We start from the raw sequence: 17,706 nt of genomic DNA on the forward strand, positions 1-17,706 counted from the left end.
ACAGGCATCCCATAGATGCAGAGAGCCATAACCACGCTTTAAGTTTCCCCTCCAACCAAGGCAAGTTCTTACCCAAAACTGGAAACTCCGCCACTGTAGACACGTCGCCCTACCAAGCAGGTTGAGCCAGCTCCGGGTCCCAACGTCCTGCGTTGCATTTCAAATACAAGAAAACTGATTAGGGTATCTGATAGGGATTGAACGCCTACAGTCACGAAGAACAAGGAAATAAGAGCAGAACAAGTAAATAAGAGCAGAGAACCAGCTGAAAGATAAAACCAAAGCTTTTTACCTGTAAACATTTCTGATCCACCGCCAGACCATCAAACAGGACCCAAACAGAGTTACCGACCACTGAAACAGCATTGCGGAAAATGGCCGCATCAGAGCAACCTTCGCGGGTGGAATGCAAAACAAATGAAGTCATTCTCTCCACAGTTGGAGATGAGGAAACTCTGGCAAAAGCTCCACCGTTGGGTCGCATTGGAGCCACGCTTTAAATTTCCCCTCAAACTATGGCAAGTTCTTACCCGTAAGGAAACTCTGCCACTGTAGACACGTCGCCCTACCAAGCAGGTTGAGCCAGCTCGGGGTCCCAACGTCCTGCGTTGCATTTCAAATACAGGAAAACTGATTAGGGTTTATGATAGGGCTTGAACGCCTACAGTCACGAAGAACAAAGAAATAAGAGCGGAGAACCAGCTGAAAGATAAAACTAAAGCTTTTTACCTGTAAACATTTCTGATCCACCGCCAGACCATCAAACAGGACCCAAACAGAGTTACCGACCACCGAAACAGCACTGCGGAAAATGGCCGCATTAGAGCAAACTTCGCGGGTGGAATGCAAAACAAATGAAGTCATTCTCTCCACAGTTGGAGGATCTGAATCTGGCATCTTCGTTCATAATCCAGTCCGTCCTCTGTCTGTAAGGGGATTTTCATTCATAAAACGCGGGAAATTTCTTCTGATCGATGCAGGATTTCTCTTTCGATGGAGGAAATTTGAAGCCCTGAAGATCCATTGAAAACTTTGCCTGCAAAACCCTCACTGGAGATAAAAGCTCATCAAGCTCCAAGCTCCTAGAGTCGGATGCCCAGAGACGCTGCCTGCTCAGGGAGATTTGAAGCAGCGAGAAAAACTGTGCGGCGATTTGAAGCAGCGAGAAAAGCTGTGCCAAAAAAATATAAAAAACTAACCTAAACTACATCCAACGGTCTGGAACGTTTCAATCGTCTAACATCTAATCTGATGGCTCAAACAAGGACACAGTGGCAATTGGGGGAGTTGATTTCAGAGGGAAACGCCTTACGGCGTAAAAATGTTAGGTAGTAGCGGATCCTTTTTGTGAGAAATAATTTACGCAAGTCACTTGCAACCATAATAATTGTTTTGCATATGTAAAAATCTCTCTCCATCATAAATTAATATTCTGATTGTTGGTTGTCGGAGAAAACAAGGCAATATATTTATGATGATAATGCTGGGATATTACAAAATGACAACACAAGATCGTTAGCTTGATTCTAATTATTGTAACCTTATAATATGCTGATTACAATTTTAATAGCTTTCTTGTTTATGACGTACTAAACCATACATAAGGAAAACTAGAGACATAGTTTTACTCTGATCTTGTTTGCCCCAGTGCCCCATCTAACCTGATGATTTATCGAAAACCAGAGATACGTAGTTTTACTCTCATTTTGTTAGTTCCTAAGCTAACATGATGATGGGCCTTATGGTATCAATCCCACTGGCCTTATGGCATCTCATGTGCCATTGCCTTTGTTTACCCCCCTGGGAACATTTTGAATAGAGACTCAACTCATAACAGCTTGAAAATGACCAAATCAACTGAGCTCCCCATGAATGACCAGAGCTACACGGCTGATTGCTCTTGACACCCTCCATATTTGGTGCTGTACACCAGCCCACCCATCACCACTATGATTGGCCTCATCACCTGCTACAAGCGCAAGCAAGTCACTTATACCAGGAAACGCTGTTGTCCCATACTTGTTGATTTTAGACGGCCCATATACCTGCATGCGAGCCAAACATATGTGCAACTCTGTTTTAATAACCTTGCATTTAAGAAACATCACAAACACAGCAATCATATATTTTGAACATATGTCCTTTACCAAGTGCTTATACCAAGGCGAACCAGGCAGCCCATCTGCGTCTGTAAATGCACGCTCTGCCATTACAAGATGGTCATTCAAGCTCCTCAGCTCTGCACTTTCATCCTCAAGAGCCTCCAGTTCCTGAATTTAGAGCATTATAAAGTTGTACCTAATCAATTACCATCCAAAAATTTAAAGGCCTTTATATCTCTTGCAGGGGTTTTGAAGAAGAAACCAAACCTGTGCTTTTTTCTTAATCTGCAACGCAGCTTTTCTGAGCTCAGCAATGGACTTATGCAATGGATTTGTAGACACGAAGCAAGGTGCATCGACAGAGCTTAACTGTGATTCTAATGTATCCACATACAACTGTCCCAATTACAGGCCAAATATGTCAAAGAATTTTCAATGGATTTTCAAAATTTGCATCTTCTGATACTAATTTGCCAAGTATAAGCAGTTGATTTATAGCATATGGTATCAATTAGAATTAGACTGAACAAAACTTCCTACTATCAATTAGAAAAGAGTTAACAAACACTTTGCTGCCATTTATGTTCAGAACAGCAGATGAATTTATGTTAGGTTTAGATTTTATTTATTTAAAATGAAAAACTTAACATGAATTTTTGCTGGTTTTTTAATATATTTGTTTATAAAAAAGACAAAGTCTTCATTTAAACTAATCCAACATCTTTCCTACCTGCAGATTGTCGGCATACGTTGTATAGTTGAAAGGGAGAACCTTTGCATCCGCTAGCTTGAGCGCTGTTAGACCCCACATTGCTCCCACTGGACAATAGGTAGAAAATCAAATGTTTGATTATAATCATTAAATTTAACTCTCCGACCATCTTCAAAGGGGCTAGGGATGTCTGCCATGAACAAATTGCACAGATACTAAGACTTTACAGGTTGTGCTGTGGGATGTATGTTACTGCAACCTGTAAGCCTTTGGATCCACACAACTTGTGCATGGCTGATATTCCTTGCCAGAGGGCAATGTATGGAACGTTGACAATGTACTTACGTGCAACATGCCTATGAAAATGCGGGTCGCCATATTTTTCCATCCACATGTAATCATCATACAGAGAATGATATGCCGGAAAGTCTATCATCAATACATTGTAGAAATAAGTACAATAACTTGTTGATCTCTCTATTTGTATTTAATTTCAATTTCCTGTATTCTATGACTGTGATTTCTTTACCTTCTCCAAAGGTGAAGTCAGTGCCTGGAATTCCGGCATGCTGCACAAATGGGGCATAATCGGATCCCCCTCCACCTAACCTTTTAATCTGAGATGGAAATTTAGTAAGCTCTTTACAGCAATACCCAATTTTTATTGGCAATTTACAGCAATACCCGATTTTTATGGGCAAATATTAAGCACCATGTAGTCAAATCCGATGAGAATAATGTGATATTCAATTTGACCAGATGAAAAGAGAGTAAACCAAAACTAATCATTGACTTACTGTGTGGTACTTAATATTTGCCAAATTTCCTTCTGATAGGGAATCAGATTAATCATATTGATTTAAAACCAATGAGATGTAATCTTACTTATCCTTATCATTAATTGAAGCATAAAGTCATGAAACAAAACATGAGGACTTACAGAAGGATGGGAATCTTGGCTGGAAGAAGCCAAGATTAATCAGAATCAGATTAATCATATTAATTTAAAACCAGTGAGATGTAATCTTACTTATCATATCATTAATTGAAGGATAAGGTAATGAAACAAAACATGAACACTTACAGGAGGACGGGAATCTTGGCTGGAAGAAGCCCATGATTCATAGATTGTCTTTCCAGGATTGTCTGGATCTTCCACCTTTGCAAATCAGAGTATAATAATCAATTCAAAGTATAACGATCAGTATTTTACTGACAGTGGAAAGTAGAATAGACCCACTTGAATAAAATATCCAACTGACCTCTTTAGCTATATCCTGAATAAAATCGTCAAGTTGGGGTGTTGATTGAAGTTTAAACCCCGGGCCCTTGACAGCCTCATCAACATTGAGATATGCCACGGCTGATGAGAACAGTAAATCATAGTTCTGCTCCACCCATTCCGTGGATCCAATCTGCAATTTTTATTGGTTGATAAATAGCATATATCTCAGAAAGATTCTAAGTTTTGTGTTAATCACATTTATTTAACATAGAAAGAGAAAAGTAGTAAAATTTTCAGAACTTTTTTGGATTAATCTATATATATATATATATATATATTTTTTTTTTCAATGTGAACTTTGTGGGGAATTTAAAAGAGTAAAGGGAACAGGACACCTACAGCTAATCCATAATTAAACAAATATTTAGTAGTAGTAATATTACTACTACTAGAGACTAGTTAAACTTACCCATCGATATAGACTCTTCTCTTGGTACAATGAGTAGCTATAATTATATTTTTGGAATCCCAAATGGATATCCTTGACACATACCTCCTCTATCTTAATCTAAACTACCATATTTATTCATGGATCAGATAACCGTCAAAAACAGAGCCCCAGAACATAATTGGGATGAAATACCGATTGCCAGAACATCATATTCCTCCACTCTTCATAAAGTAAATACAAGTTCTTACCAATGCGTATTCCTCTGCATCCAGTTACACAATAGTATACTTCTCTTTGGCTGCCAACCCTGTTTTAGCAACTTCCCTAGTCTCTGAGATATCTGAACAAGACAGAGAGTGGTTAACTTGGATATCTTTACGAATAGAAATAGGTTAGAAAAGAAGGGGGATTAAGCTAGCAATGATTCAGACTTCCAGAAGGGTTGCAGTTCCGCTATTCGGGTCACAGGCACCAAAAGTCCATGCATCGCGGTGGTTACCCAGCAAAACATACCTGCTTATCACCAAAGATATCTTTTTCTTATATCAATAGCTACAGTATTTCAAGCTGTAATATATTTAGTGAAGACTTGCAACAGGAGTTAGATGATATTAACCATTGTTTCAGCGTTAAAATACGCTCCATGAATGGACATGCATTGATACACTCATGAAGTTAAAGTCCCAGAAGGTGATCCATACCTGTTAGGCTCCTCCGAACCTTTTATGAGTCCAAATACATCTCGAATTGGGGCAATGGTATGATTTGACTGAAATTACAATCAAACATCAATATGTAAGGATCTCTGCCTTGTATCAGAACTACAAAGATATTCAGATTAATTGCAACAAACATTACATGAGAGGAAAGACAGCTGTTATACAGTGTGAATTTGATCTAAAATCACCAGAATGTAAGATTTCCATTAAAGAAAAATAAGTATAGATTTCATAGCTTCTCACCCAAATATAAAATGTACTTTAAGGAGAGTGCTAAACACCATGCTTCTAACTGGTTATGAAATATGCACATATCACTACATATGTCCTAAACTAATGGTTCCGTTGAGGGGGCCTAAGTTCTAAATCTTGTTTGGAGAAGGCAGTCTCATGGAAGCAAATAGCCGAGCCTTTCATGAGTAATGGAATTTATATCTCATGAAAATTCTAATCTCCTCCTACTTCGGAGATTCTGATAATCTCACTGTCTTTTCTCTTATTCCGGTCGTCGAATTTTGCTGGCCTTGTGCGGTTTTCTGCTTCTTCATATCGCCAAAGTAATGTCTTTTGCAGCCTTGCTACTCCGAAATCTTTCTCAGAAGACACTTTTCAGAATAATACGAAGCCCCTCTGTATAAGCATAGCCTAATATTATGCTTTGTGTGTAACAGAAAGCTAACTATCCACACCAGTTTTTAGAAAAATAGGAAGCTCCTCAATGAAACTATAGCGTAATATTGTACTTTCAGTGTTACAGGACGCTAGCTATCTACACCTTTAAATTAGATGAATTGTTAAAAGAAATGATGAAAGGGGCATATAATCAGTGATAGAGTAAGAGCAAGTACTATGTTTAATTCTTAGTTTATCCACTTTTCAACATGGTATTGGATTCAATAGGCTCCTCCAGGATGTTAGCAGTTCTGAGCAAGGGCGTTGGAAATCATGGAAAAATTGACAGAAACATACTTATTTTGAGGTATAAAATTTGACAAATTTTAATATCCCTGAAAATGGCAATTATAAATGATAGAAACATATTTATTTTGAAGTATAAAATTTAACAAATTTTAATATTCCTGAAAATGGCAATTATAATTGTTTGATAATATTACTCTAAAAATTTCAAAAATAAATGTCTGATAATATTACTATAAAAATTTCAAAAATTTTAGATTGTTATCTAATTAAACCCTACAAATTTTAACTTTTTAGAGAGTAAATCACGCCTTTAGATTCAACTGTTAAGAATTCAGTTCTTAGTTTCAATTGTTAATTTCAATTATATATTAGCATTCTAATAAATGTTTCTTCTAAATTAAAGAGTTAGTTGGGCTGCTATCTAGCATTAGATTGGTAAGAGTTTATTATATTTGGTTCTTCTTAGCCAACTCATTTGTTCTACCTTAAGGCCACTCCTCTCAAAATTTTCAATTTCAATCGTTGCCAAAATTTGGGTAAGCAATTTAGAAAATTAATCTTGATTTCAATGTCAGGAAAAAATTGGGTGGTTTCAATCCAGATTAAAAAAAAAAAAGATTGTGTTATTAATGCAAATTGTGTAGAGTTCAGATACTCCACCATCATCAAAGACACATAAAACTTGGAATAAATAGGATAGAGAACAGGACTAAGAATAAATAAAATTTAGGACTGAGAATAAACAAAACTGGATGGCTTTCTCCTTAAAATTAAGGATTGATTTTGAAACAGAATTGTTGGTTGGGCTGCTCTCCAGCCGTAAATTGGTAAGAGATTATTATATTTGGTAGCTTTCTGTCTGGAAAAATCATATTGGTGCATTCCCGGCTAAAATTTGGGTTCTTTCCGTGCAGGAAAAAAATAATTGAAACAGAAGCTAGTTTTTAAGGAGATGCGGTTTGAGCAACTCTTCCCAGCAGTTTCAAATTCAATCCTCGGACAAAAACGGGGTAGTGCTTGTCCCCTGCCCGCTGGTTTGAAACAGAAGCAAGATCTTCCAATTGGGAGGATTCATCGTGTCTTTTTAGGGGGTTTGAAGCAAGAAGTTGCGTAAAATCCTTATTGTGGAAAACTAAGATGTATGATTTTGGGGCTACAGAAGGGATGCAGGGTTAGATTGAATAAAGATGGGCATGCTTACCTTGTAATGAAGATTGAGAATGCTTGGTCCCCCACCAAGGCGATATGCAGGCAAGTCCAGAGCACCATGCCAATCAGCAGGAGCAACAGGGCCACCAAGCGACTTCATTATGGTTGTGGCATCCTCCGCTGATATTGGAATCGATGGAATCGTAGGCAGTTTAGTCCTGGGATCATCTACTGATAAGCGTTCTGAATCAGGGAGACTGGGCCAACCGGGCGTTAGGATCCCCAATTTCTTGATAAATAGAACCTCGTTGAACTCCAGATGGAGGTAACCATGTAGAGTCTGGATAGTATCCTTGTGTTCTGTTCCCTCCATAGTCTCGAGGATCAGAATATATCATAACTCCAACTGCTCCAGCTCCTGCAGCAATCTCTACGATATCTCCTCTGAAACTTTTTCCATATTTTGCGATAACAATGGCACCTTTAGCATCCAATCCCATGTCTCTGAGAGTGGAGTAGTCCTCTTCTCTGCCATAGTTGACAAACACCACTTCTGCAGAAATGTCTGCGGATGGAGAGTAAGAATGAAAGGTGGGAATGACTTTGGCGTTCTTGGTGGAAGGATCGCTTTCTATTTCCTGCTCCTTCAGTTTTAGCTGGATGACCTCCCCCTGCGGTAATGCGAGGGATAAAGACCTTGACAGAGGATAAGTCAGCAGAACTTCATAATCTGTGTAATGAGCATCCAGACCAGAATTATGAAAAGTGGAGAGAACATAGTCTGCTGTGGCAAAGTTTTCAGGGGTGCTGGCCACATGGGGTTCTTGGGTGATGACCTTGAGATGTTGAGCTATGGTGTCGTTGCATCTCATCTTCAAGAACAGTCTGTGATAGTCCTCGGCGCTGATGGTGGTCTTGGCCTTGATGGGTATTTCGAGTATTCGAGTACTGAAGGGGACGAGCATGGCTGCAGCGAGGAGAAAGGCGGTATATATCCCGCAGAACAGCTTGGAACGGTGCAGAGTCCATCTGGATGAAGATGGATTGGAATCCTGAACAAGGAGAGGCTCTTCCCGTAGTGAATACTTCCATAATCCCATTGATAACTTGCTTCTGAATAACGCTACTCTGCTTTTTCTGTTCACCAAGTGCCCAACTGAAATGCCCAATTCATCCTGTATTAACACAAGACGGCCAGTTGATGTTTACAAAAACGATAGAGGTTGCCTAGTATCCAGTACACCGCCCTCATGCAGGTCCGCCTCTGCAGGTCCGCCGCCGCCCCCTCAACACCCTCTAAACCCTAAAAAACTTTAACCTCTTAATCAACGGTTCATTTTTCTCCAATCGTCTAACACTAGATCTAAGGGCTACGATTACGACACGAAGACATTTTGGGAGGTTGATTTCAGAGGGGAACGCCTTACGGCGTAATAATAATATTATTATTATTATTGGCTTAAGCTCTAGGTTATCAAAGTTTTATATGTTTTTTTTTACATTTGAAACAGGAACCTGCAATCATGCCTTTCATTTTCACTGCATAAGTCGGTGGCTTAAGACAAGACAAGTCTGCCCATTATGTATGTATTCTAAACTTCCCTCTTGTGCAATTAATCTTTAGGGTTGCATTTTAGTAGAGTGAAATTATTTTGAAATGGAAACATGAATCTTTTTAAGGAAAATTATGGTTAGTTTTTTTTCTGTTCACTTTATTTTTGGTTGGACAATGAGAGAGGAAGTTTACTTTGAAGATTCATTTGAACTTTTATTTTACACCTCACTATGTATATATTGGTGCAGATAATAGTGAGTGGGAGTTCCAGAAATATGGACATTAAAGCTGTGATCACCACCAGTGTCTTATTTTTTTCTTTCTAAATTCATTTGTATAATGTTGTTGGTTTGTAAATCAAATATATAATTGGTTGGTTTGTTTGTTTTCATAATTTAAAGTTTTCTTATTAATAATGTGACGTATTTTTTGAAAATGATTTATTATAAAAAACAATTTACAATGTAACATGCAGTATATTCACTAGCTTTGTTAAATTCATGTGTGCATGGAGTATTCTTGTTCCTTGATATTCCATGTTTTTTATGAAATTCTTTCATTTTCGCAAAAGAAATTGCCTTGCATTTTATATTAATGTCTTATTCACTATTTCTCTAGCATTTTATATTAATATCTTATTCACTATTTCTCTAGCTTAGTTACATTGATGTGTGCATGGGGCATTCTTTTTCCTTGATATTCCATGTTTTTATGAAATTCTTTCATTTTCGTGAAACACTCCATCATCTTCTTTCTTCAACATTCTTACATGAGCTTTAAATTCTTTAAATTTATTAATGACATAATTCTTTTGGAGAGAAAAAATCCATATGAAAGAGGAAAGAGTAAAAGGGCTTTGTGTACATAGTGGAAAGTAAAATTATGGCAACAAGGAAGTCTACACCTCATAACTATAAAGATGGAAGTGTTGTTTCTGTTAGCCTTCCACAACCTACAAAGGTTACACCACAACAATTGGAAGAGAAAAGAGAAAAAGGGCTTTGTTGCAATTGTGAAAGAAAATGCACTAAAGGTCATAAGTGTGATGAGAAGAAATTATTTTACATAGAGTATGAAGAGGAGGAAGAAAAGGATCAAGAAACATCAAAAGGAGGGGATATACATTAGGACCCAACACTAGAGAAAGAAGAAATGAATCAGACCATATCTTTTAAAGCATTGGCAAGAATTACCACTCTTCAAACTCTCAAGATAGAAGGACATATCAAGAAGAAAAAGGTGCAAGAAGTGAAAGATCACATCGGAAGAAATGAATCCAACCATATATTGTAATTCATTGGTCAAAATTACCACTCTTCAAACAATCAAGATGGAAGGACATATCAAGAAGAAAAAGGTTCAAGCAGAGAAAGATCACATTGAGCATCAACAACAAGTTCTCCAACTTTTAAAGGATAACACCACTTTGGTGAGAAATTGAATGAAGCAACAGGTAGATCAACATCATAGTGAAAAATGTTTTGATGTAGGTGATTGGGTAATTTTACTGCTACATCTCAAGCAAGCTATTTATGAGAAGGAAGCACTTAAGAAATGGCAACCTTACCAAATGGGAAGACACTTGAAGGTAAAAATGGGTCATGATTGTCTTAAATACCTTTTAGAACAACTATTATTTTTAAAAGAATAGAAAAAATGTGTCACAAATATGATGGGTTATGACTTTGACATCATCTATAGAAAATGGAAGCAAAATTTTGTTGCATATGCACTCTCAAGAAAGGATGAGGATGACGAAGCATTGTTTTGTGCTATTTCTATTGTTCAACGAGATTGGATAAACGAAGCAATGGATGAATGGAAAGGGATGAAGAAGTATGGCCACTTATTCGAAAGTTGCAAAAGATCCCAATTCAAACAATATTGCTAGAAATTGAAGAGGAAGGAAAAATCATATTGGAACCTGGAGTAGTCACAGAAACAAGAACCCAACCACTACAAAATCGATGAATTTTGGAGTATCTCATCAAGTGGAAGAACTTACCCGCTGAAGATTCCACATGGGAGGACAAGAATTTTTTACAGAAGCATCAAGAACTACTCAAGCATTGAGGACAACACTTTTTGAAGGAGTGAGGCATGTTAGGCCCTTATACTACTAGGGTAACCCCTTATTGTTATTAGTACAACCCCCTTATTATATTGATGTACCAATGTAGTGCCGATATTGTTACTATTGTGCCCCATAGAATCCCACTATTGTTATTATTCTGCCCTTACATTATTATTGTTATGTCGGCTTTGATTATATTATGACCCCTTAGACTCCTATATATAGAAAGGAGGTCTTTTCATTTGTATCATCCAAGAATTGTTTATTTATCATCCCATAAGTATAATGAAAGTCCTTGGTCATGCCTCTATTCCTCCTCTCTGCCACCCATTTTGTTGTGGGTTGTGAGTGCATTCAAATCCCTTCTAATAATCTACGTGGCACGTAATTATTTGAAGGCATTAGACATACTCTCCTCAATTATCACTTCTCAGGGATTTAATTTTCTTTCCAATTACATTTTCAGCTAAGGCTTTAAATTAAACAAACTCTGAATAAGCCTCATGTTTCTTTCCACACACATATGAGCGAACTCGCTGCAAGATGGCTTCAACTCTACTATCTCGGCCTTGGAAGGAGGATTTAAAATATTTCCTATGAGTGAATCCCTTGCAGACATCATGTTGATCAATGATGAATCTTGGAAATTGAATGGTGATCCATTTCATTATTTTCAAAACTCCATAGTGTAGGTCTCCCACACGCCTATGCCATAGCTCTCCAACATCTCAGCCCTAAACATGTTCTTCCTTGCTAATCAATGCAATGCGTGCATCCACCTCTAGCTCGTAAATATTTTTAACCCAAACACCATTTCTTTTACTTGTCTAGCAACAACACACTCTAGATAAGCCTTCCCTCTTTTGAACACCAAATAATATCCTCTATCTTCCATAACAACTACATAAATTAATTTGTTTTTATTATATCAAATGAGACAATGATCAATTACAATGACAACTTCAATCATTGAATCTCAATCTGCACTACAATACTAATCTCCTGCTTTTCCCACATGAACAACACTTAGCTAAAATAGGCCTCCAAATTCCTCCTATTTCCTTGCACAATTCCTTCTCCTAAAGAATAGATAACTACTATTTCCTTACGCAATTCTTGAGGAAATTCGCTCACCTGCTACATGCAAACATTGTACACTCACTTGTATAGAATAATAATTACATTCATGCCATTTTTTCCTCCACTAAACTGGGCAATTCAAATTTCATGCATGACGAGCTATTTTTAGTACATTGACTAGTTAACTAAGAGATCAGTGGGTTAAAAAACAATTACAACTACTCAACTAAACTCATATTGACTCTATTCATTATTATAGCTCATATAACTAGTTTTAACTAACTATAAATCTACTAGATTGCTATATCTTATCAATCAACTCATACAAAACTCTAACTTTTGTCCACAAACTCAAATTGATTGGCTTAACTAAGTCACTTGGCCATGTCACTCTTGCTAAATGCAACTCAAGTCATCCTACTGATGTGGAAATTCAAATTTCTCCATTTGACTAAGGAACAATTCAAATGAATCCTTTTCTTGCTACAATTTAACACTCCCTCTTAGAAAGAAATGGGTTTTGAGCAACCCCAATCCTTCTCTTATGGAACTTAGACTTACCTCTTGAAAAATTGTTTTTCAATATGTCTACATCCTGCTCCTCTATAGGAATTTACTGTAACATAAAAATCCTCCTATGCACACAATTTCTTAGGCGATTGTACCTAATTGTACCTATCATAAAACATTGGATTTTCAAAGAGTTTTATACAACTCTAATTGTCACACTTGATAAATGTAGGCTCCATCCCATTAATAAAGAGATCAACGAGGATCTTTCTCATCAAAATATTCTCGCATTTTACTTGACTAGAAACCATATACTCAACCTCTACTGAGCTAAGTGCTACAAATCTTTGTTTCCTACTATAACAATAAACTACTGTTAACCCAACACTGAAGACTACTCTCGATGTCCTCTTACTATCTATGGTTCTCCCTGCCTAATCTGCATCTGTGAAGCCTTGGAGTTTCACTCCATCAGTCTTCCTATACTATAAACCAAGTCTATTCTGCCTCTGAGGTATCTTAGAATATGTTTTGTTGCTTTCCAGTGAAGCGTGGAAGGCCACACCATAAACTGACTAAGTTGATTAACTGTAAAAAAGATGATAGTCCTTTTTTTCACCATGTACATCAAGGACCCTACCAACTATCTGTAGATAGTTGCATTTACTACCTCTCTTGTAGAATCATTATATTTCCTCCAGTTAGTAGCTAGAGGAGTTTATATGGGTTTGCAATCATGCATACGGAATCTATGAAGGAATTCAGAGGTGTACTTCTATTATTGACCAAATAGCTCTCCATCTCCCCACCACATCTCCAAGCTAAGAAAGTAGTGCATCAAACCCATGTCCTTCATCTTGAAATCTGTTGTGAGGTCCTCCTTGCAATATTGGATCAACCTCTCATCTCATGTCAGTATCGAATCATCAACATACAAAACTAATATGAGAAGAATGTCATCTACCAAAATTTAGTAGACATTGGGATCTACTTCACTCTTAGTGAAGCCCACTCTACTAAGGTTAGAATCTATACGAATGTACCAAGCACGAGGTGCCTACTAAGGACCATAGTGGGCTCTTATGAGTGTACACACATGTGTTTCCCTGTAAAGTGTCCCAAACCCTTGAGTTTTATCTACGTAAATTTCTTCCTAAACCACTCCTTTGAGCAAGGAAGTTTTCACACCCATTTGGTGGATCCTCCACCCAAACTGTGCTGTCAATGAGAGTATGGTCCTGATAGATGAGTATCTTGCCACAGGGGAAAATTTCTCCTCATAATCAATCCCCTCCACCTATTAGAAGCCTTTGGCCACAAATTTGGACTTGTACTTCTCAATACTACCATTAGCTACATGTTTCACTTTGTACACCCAGTTCTACCCCAAACTCTCTAAAAGTGAGTTTGGGTTGATAGAGATGTTGTATCTGGGACACATCATAGGGTTAGATGGAGTGAGGGTCCATGAGGAGAAGATCAGGGCCATCAGAGAATGGCCAGAGTCGAGAAATGTGACGGAACTTCAAGGATTCACTGGCATTTATACTTACTACCAGAAGTTCATCAAAGGTTTCTCACAGCTTGCTGCACCCTTGACATATTTGATGAGGAAGGGGGCTTTCTGTTTGTCAAATATAGTGCAGCAAGCCTTCGATAAGCTCAAGGAGGGTATGAACAACTGCCCAGTGCTTGCATTACCAAATTTCATACAACCATTTGTTTTGGAGTGTGACGTGTCGGGAGAGGGGATCGACATAGTATTGATGGAGGGAGGTCACTCTATAGCCTTTGAGAGTCGGAAGCTCCTTCTGCACAAGAGGTTGTATTCCATATACGACAAGGAGATGTTGGCCATCATGCATGCATTGGCTAAGTACCGGTAGTATTTGGTGGGTAAAAGGTTTAGGGTGAGGACTGATCACAAGAGCCTCAAGTTCTTTTTGGAGCAGAATAAGCTACAGGAGAGGTAGCAGAAGTGGATCAGTAAGATCCAAGCATATGACTTTGACATTGAGTATGTCAAGGGTAAGAACAAGGTGGTAGCAGATGTCCTTTCACGTAGATCAGCCACGTTGTCTCTTATGAGCTTGGATACAGATTGGAGGGCTCGACTCTTAGTAGAGTACTCCAAGGACAGGTTTGCATGTGAGGTTTTGGATGGGTAGGTGGCAGATGACAGGTACAGGGTGGTCGATGAGATCATCTATTACAGGGACCGGATCTTCTTAAGTGAGGGGTCGAAGCTCAAGAAGAAGATACTCCAGGCATCACATGATTCACCTTTGGCAGGACATGAGGGGTTTACCAAAACCTACAGGCCCATTAGAGAGAGGTTCTCATGGAAGGGCCTCAAGGATGATGTACTCCAACACATCTGGGAGTGCAATGTTTGCCAGAGGAACAAAGGAGAGATGAGCCATCCCACGGGTTTATTGCAACCTCTTCCCATTCCAGAGGGGAAATGGGAGAGTATTTCAATGGACTTCATCACAGGGTTGCCCATGGTATAGCGAAAGGATTGTATCTTTGTCGTCGTTGATCGACTGATAGAGTACGCACACTTTTTTGCCATATCCCCACACTATACAACAACACAGGTCACTGAGCTATTCTTCAGAGAGATCTTCAGGCTACACGGTCTTCCTAAGACCATCGTCAATGACAAGGACAGCCATTTCATGGGTGGGTTTTGGTAGGACCTTTTCTGGTTGGTGCAGATAGAGTTGACAACGAGTACTAGTTATCACCTACTATCAGGTACACATTAAAGAGGATTACATTTACAAGACAACTCTTTGGACCAGGTATGGGAATTATGGATTTGTTGTAGATCCATTCGGCTTGAACAATGATCCATCTACCTTTATGTGTTTGATGAATAGTGTGTTGCGTCCTTATTTGGACAAGGTTTTTATTGTGTTCATTCATTACATATTGGTATATTCTAAAAATGAGGAAGATCATGTTGAGAATTTGGCAGCAGTCTTGAGGTTGTTGAGAGAGCATCAGTTGTATGCTAAACTAAACAACTGCAATTTCTTTCAGACTGAGGTACATTTCTTTTGACATGTTGTCTCTAAGGAGAGCATAACAATGGATCTAGAAAAGGTAAAAGCTATCATGGAGTGGGAAGCTCCTAGAAATGTAGATGAGGTGAGATCCTTCATGGGATTGGTAATTTATTATAGGAGGCTCATTAGGAATTTCTCACAAATTTCTTATCCTATTTCATTATTGCAGAGGAAAGGTAAGAAGTTTGAATGGATAGAGGAGTGAGTAGCTAGTTTGAATGGATAGAGGAGTGAGCGGCCAGTTTGAGATCAAATACATCAAAGGAAAGAAGAACATGGTGGTAGATTCTCTTAGCAAGAAGATACTGGTAATTCATATAGCAGCTAGGAGTTCCTATGGGACAAATATGTTGGATAGGGTCTTGCAGGTAGGTTAACGGAATATCAGGTACATGGAGATTATGCACAGGTTGCAACATAACATAGGTACAAGTATAGGCAGTAGTATAGATATAAATGCAAGTACATAGGATGTCGACTATTTTCTTACAGTAGTGGCTTGATCAGGTTTAGAGATAAGATATATGTGCCAGACAATCATGAGCTCAAGAAGGTGATCTTGAGGGATTTTCGTGTGAAACCATATTCAAAGCACCTAGGCTATCGGAAGACGCTGACTGCAATGAAGAAATTCTGTTATGGGCTGAATCTAAATAAGGATGTAGCAAAGTTTGTGGCTAGATGTTTTGATTGTCAATAGATAAATGTAGTGTGTAGGCATCCAGGTGGACTCCTATAGTCTATTGCAATTTCAAAGTGGAAATGGGAGGTGTTCATAAAATATGTGGTCAGATTGCATGATGTTCGAAAGAATATTATTTTAGGCACGGATGCAAAGTTCACTTTTAAGTTTTGATAGCACTTGAAGGAGCACCCACATTCTCCCTCTCATTCTGCATATGTCTCTAAGCTTCCCCAGTTCTCTTCCTACCTTCTTTCGATGATTCTATTAGAGGACTCCATACTTTCTCTTAAAGGAAAAGCATTTCATAGAAAGGTCCAATTGGTGGTTCAAATCCCCATTCCTGTACCTTTACCTTTAGAAGCTATCTTTATTGATTGATGATTGGGTTTCCTCCCCAAACCATGGCCAAGGCTACTTCAGATGACTCATAACTTTCATCATGACCTATGCATGAACTTCTTTCCTATATCATTTATAGGGTTGTGGGACATGTAGCTACTACTCAATACCATATTCAAAATTACATCGTCGCTTCAATAAATAATGGTTGATGATTAAACATACTAACCATAAATATACATAAATCAATAAAATAATTTTGTAATGTTATTTAACAAATTTGTATATTTTTAAATTTTAAAAATATGAAACTAATATATTTTAAATAATAATATTTACTAAAATGGTTGAGTTTAATTTTATTCAAACTAATTATTGAAGACGATTAAAAGACAAAATATAGTCATACATAGAATCACGAATAGTGTAAAATGCCATGTCGAAAATGGTTTGTTTAAATCAAATTTAATTTAAGGTGTCTGTTCCCCACTACATCATAGGTATTATGGATTTTGAACATAAAGCTCCATAACCACATCCTAAAAATGAATATATTTAGTTTTTATTTATGATATATAAAAAAACATTTGATTGCATGTATTAGAATCAACCTATGTAAAACCCTTGCACCTTTCCTAATTCCAAGGTGAAGATATTTCATTATATTTTAATAAAATAAGAACCTTTTTCTTGTAATAGTTTTTATGACTTTCTGCTTATTTATATTTTATTTTCAATGTCATATCATAGTGATGTATATTTATTTCTTATTTCTTAGTAATTTAAATATGTAATATAATTGTAAAAAGTAAGGTTGTCAAGTTTTTATCAATATAAAGATTTAAATGTGAAAATTTTCAAATAATTCTAATTAAAGGTGAATTTCATTAACATAATTTTTTTTTTATATATAGCATAAAAAAATAATTATATTTAAAAAATAAAATAATTATAATATATATTTATGAATGGAAATATTTAGTTTAAATGAAAGAGAGTTATGTAATTGATGTGATATTTGGAGTACCTACTAAGTATATGATATGCATTTATAGTTTGGGAAATTTTATTAACGACTATAGTGTTTTACAGTGTTTGTTAGGCTATACT

At 37.3% G+C, this 17,706-nt stretch overlaps 1 protein-coding gene, 1 long non-coding RNA gene and 1 pseudogene across 3 annotated transcripts in view; 1 reads left to right on the forward strand and 2 right to left on the reverse strand.

The window, feature by feature from the left end:
• LOC149203365 (RING-box protein 1a-like) overlaps window positions 1–9,120 on the forward strand; it is a 31,276-nt gene extending 22,156 nt beyond the window's left edge. Inside the window, exons 4-5 of the mRNA XM_089401842.1 lie at window positions 8,791–8,862; window positions 9,083–9,120. Of these exons, the coding sequence (XP_089257968.1) occupies window positions 8,791–8,862; window positions 9,083–9,120 (110 nt within the window). The remainder of the gene's footprint in view (window positions 1–8,790; window positions 8,863–9,082) is intronic.
• On the reverse strand, window positions 384–1,309 carry LOC149203366 (uncharacterized). The gene is made up of 2 exons (XR_016253952.1): window positions 730–1,309; window positions 384–603 (listed from the first exon to the last, which is right to left on the reverse strand). It is a non-coding gene; the product is annotated as an uncharacterized LOC149203366 (long non-coding RNA).
• Window positions 1,492–8,578, reverse strand: LOC149203367 (putative glutamate carboxypeptidase LAMP1; annotated as a pseudogene). Its single transcript, XR_016253951.1, has 12 exons — window positions 7,332–8,578; window positions 5,192–5,259; window positions 4,922–5,003; window positions 4,739–4,830; window positions 4,077–4,229; window positions 3,899–3,973; window positions 3,344–3,431; window positions 3,160–3,243; window positions 2,833–2,921; window positions 2,370–2,498; window positions 2,148–2,270; window positions 1,492–2,045 (listed from the first exon to the last, which is right to left on the reverse strand). The product of XR_016253951.1 is annotated as a putative glutamate carboxypeptidase LAMP1 (transcript).
• Window positions 9,121–17,706: the final 8,586 nt, after the last annotated feature.

This window comes from Pinus tabuliformis, chromosome 2_1 (assembly GCF_031772625.1).
Source record: "Pinus tabuliformis cultivar Carrire ecotype Pingquan chromosome 2_1, CPIR1, whole genome shotgun sequence".
Lineage (NCBI taxonomy): Eukaryota > Viridiplantae > Streptophyta > Pinopsida > Pinales > Pinaceae > Pinus > Pinus tabuliformis.